This window comes from Myzus persicae, unplaced genomic scaffold, assembly GCF_001856785.1.
Source record: "Myzus persicae strain clone G006 unplaced genomic scaffold, MPER_G0061.0, whole genome shotgun sequence".
NCBI classification, from domain to species: Eukaryota; Metazoa; Arthropoda; class Insecta; order Hemiptera; family Aphididae; genus Myzus; species Myzus persicae.
In genome coordinates, this window is record NW_019102761.1 from 1 (window position 1) to 2,064 (window position 2,064).

The 2,064-nt window shown below is 28.3% G+C and overlaps 1 protein-coding gene across 2 annotated transcripts; it reads right to left on the reverse strand.

Annotated features, from left to right (window-relative positions):
* Nucleotides 1-240: 240 nt before the first annotated feature.
* Nucleotides 241-1,766, reverse strand: LOC111033087. Of its 2 annotated transcripts, XM_022313679.1 has the most exons (5): nt 1,250-1,766; nt 1,025-1,150; nt 815-910; nt 504-717; nt 241-366 (listed from the first exon to the last, which is right to left on the reverse strand). In XM_022313679.1, exons 1-5 carry the CDS (start codon nt 1,329-1,331, stop codon nt 279-281), a joined length of 606 nt encoding a protein of 201 aa, XP_022169371.1. In that variant the 5' UTR covers nt 1,332-1,766; the 3' UTR covers nt 241-278. The 2 variants fall into 2 exon arrangements, with proteins under 2 accessions (XP_022169371.1, XP_022169370.1); XM_022313678.1 differs by having other exon boundaries at nt 252-717.
* Nucleotides 1,767-2,064: the final 298 nt, after the last annotated feature.

The following is a 2,064-nucleotide window of genomic DNA, read 5'->3' on the forward strand; positions in this document are numbered from 1 at the left end:
TATACTAATTCTAACTGTTGACTGAGGCTTAGTCCCAGGCACGTATCTGGGACCTCATCTTGGGGGGGGTGATTCATTTTTTTAGGAATACCTAGTCCAAATCCTCTATAATACATTTAAGCCGGTGTGCTCTTACATTAAAAATAATTTGCTGTGCCTAATAATACATTTATTAAACAACTGTAATTTAAATAGTTAATAAATTATCGTTTAATAATTGATAATAATATATAAATAATATGATATTGTCATAATGAATTTATTACATCTGTCATTTTCTACAATAAGAGATCGGTGTGTATATTCAATAATGCTAATCCACATAGCCGATTTTGTCCCATTTTTGAGCGCAACCAAGTTTTTAATCTACAGAATAAGCAAGCATGTAGCAAACATTCAAATCATACAAGCAGATAAATACACAATACTTGCAAAATAACCCTCTTTTTTTATTAGAATACATTAGCCAATTATATTTTTCAAAATATGATCTGTTTAGATACCTCTTTCCTTCTTTATTTTTCTTTTTATGTAAACTGAATGGGTATACAAAATCCTTTCCAGGCAAGTTGGACAGCTCTAATAGTTTAGCTTTGTTGTAATCTGATATGAATGCATTAGTTTCCTTTAAATAATCACCAATATCTTCACTAAATTCAGTGCTATTGCCTTCTACAGGATGTTGGACGTGAGCATTATCAATCACTTTTGGTCCTCCTAATTTATAAATATATGTTTTTAATTATTACCCGACATTTGTTATTTAATATTTATATATACAATTTGCATTTATCTATATTTTAAATGTAGTTACCATCTAAAGGTCTGTTTTGTGATGTACTAGTATTAGTCGAAATATTGTCTTCTACAGGATATTTGATGTGGTCATTATCAATCTCCTTTGGTCCTCCTAATTTATGAATATATGTTTTTAATTATAACCTGACATTTATTATTTAATATTTATATACACAATTTGCATTGATCTATATTTAGAATGTAGTTATTTAAAAAATATTGTTACCATCTAAAGGCTTCTCTTGTGATGTACTACTACAAGTATTAGTTGAATTTAAATCTGATAGTAAAAGAGCATTTAAATTTACACTATAATGTGGCTCACGGTCATTATCAATCTTTGATCGTTTTTCTGAAGAAATAAATTATAATTAGGTATATATTTATTTTATTAATTATCCATTAGAGTCATTAGACATTACTTTAATTAAGTAAATAATATCTTTCTTACCTTCTGTCCTTTCTGAATGAGTTTTATTCTGTAACCATTGTGTTAGCATAGTTTTTTGTCCACTCAACTTGCGTTTGCTCATTATAAGATAATAATAATATTAAATTATGACATAATTATTGACAAATATTGATATAACTGCTAAAATATTTGTCAAATGTCAATTGTCATGTCAAGAACTCAATTCTAATAATTAGGTTTTAGGTACCTACTTCAGAAATTTTTTTCGAAAAACGTTTATCTTTTCGTCAAAAAATGTAATGGATAATATTTTAACCATGATAAGAATATACGGAAGAATATTCTTATCTATCTCAGTGTAAATCATTATCATGATTTTACTGATACCATAGAATACTATAGAAACGACACTCTCCCGAAATCCTTTGTTCTGCCTGAATTAATTTGATAAGGTGCATAACTTCATGTTCTCCCGCTATGCTTACAACATCAATCAGTCCGCTGCCAAAATGAAAAAAAGTGAAGTGGTGGGGGGAGTGTCGTTTCTATAGTATTCTATGCTAATACTATCTTGATAATTCTTAAATCGTAAATTAATTAAATTATTATAAAAATTTATTTAAAAAAATAGTAGATCATAAATTTTTTTTATAATCTTATAATTTATAAGATACCTACATACTAAGAATTAAGATGGACTGTATAAGGACTTATGGGGGGGGTGATCGCCCCTATCACCCCCCCCTCAAATACGTGCCTGCTTAGTCCAATACTTAGATGACCATTTTTGTAGATATAAGTCCAAAAATCATTATCCTCCTTACAATTATATACAATTATGAAATACTAACCTG

Coding starts and splice junctions, on each gene's coding strand:
- LOC111033087 (XM_022313678.1), bottom strand. CDS start 1,331: ATGAGCAAACGCAAGTTGAGTGGACAAAAAACTATGCTAACACAATGG. Junction 1,151..1,249: donor TCATTCAGAAAGGACAGAAG/GTAAGAAAGATA, acceptor TTATTTCTTCAG/AAAAACGATCAAAGATTGAT. Junction 911..1,024: donor ACAAGAGAAGCCTTTAGATG/GTAACAATATTT, acceptor TTCATAAATTAG/GAGGACCAAAGGAGATTGAT.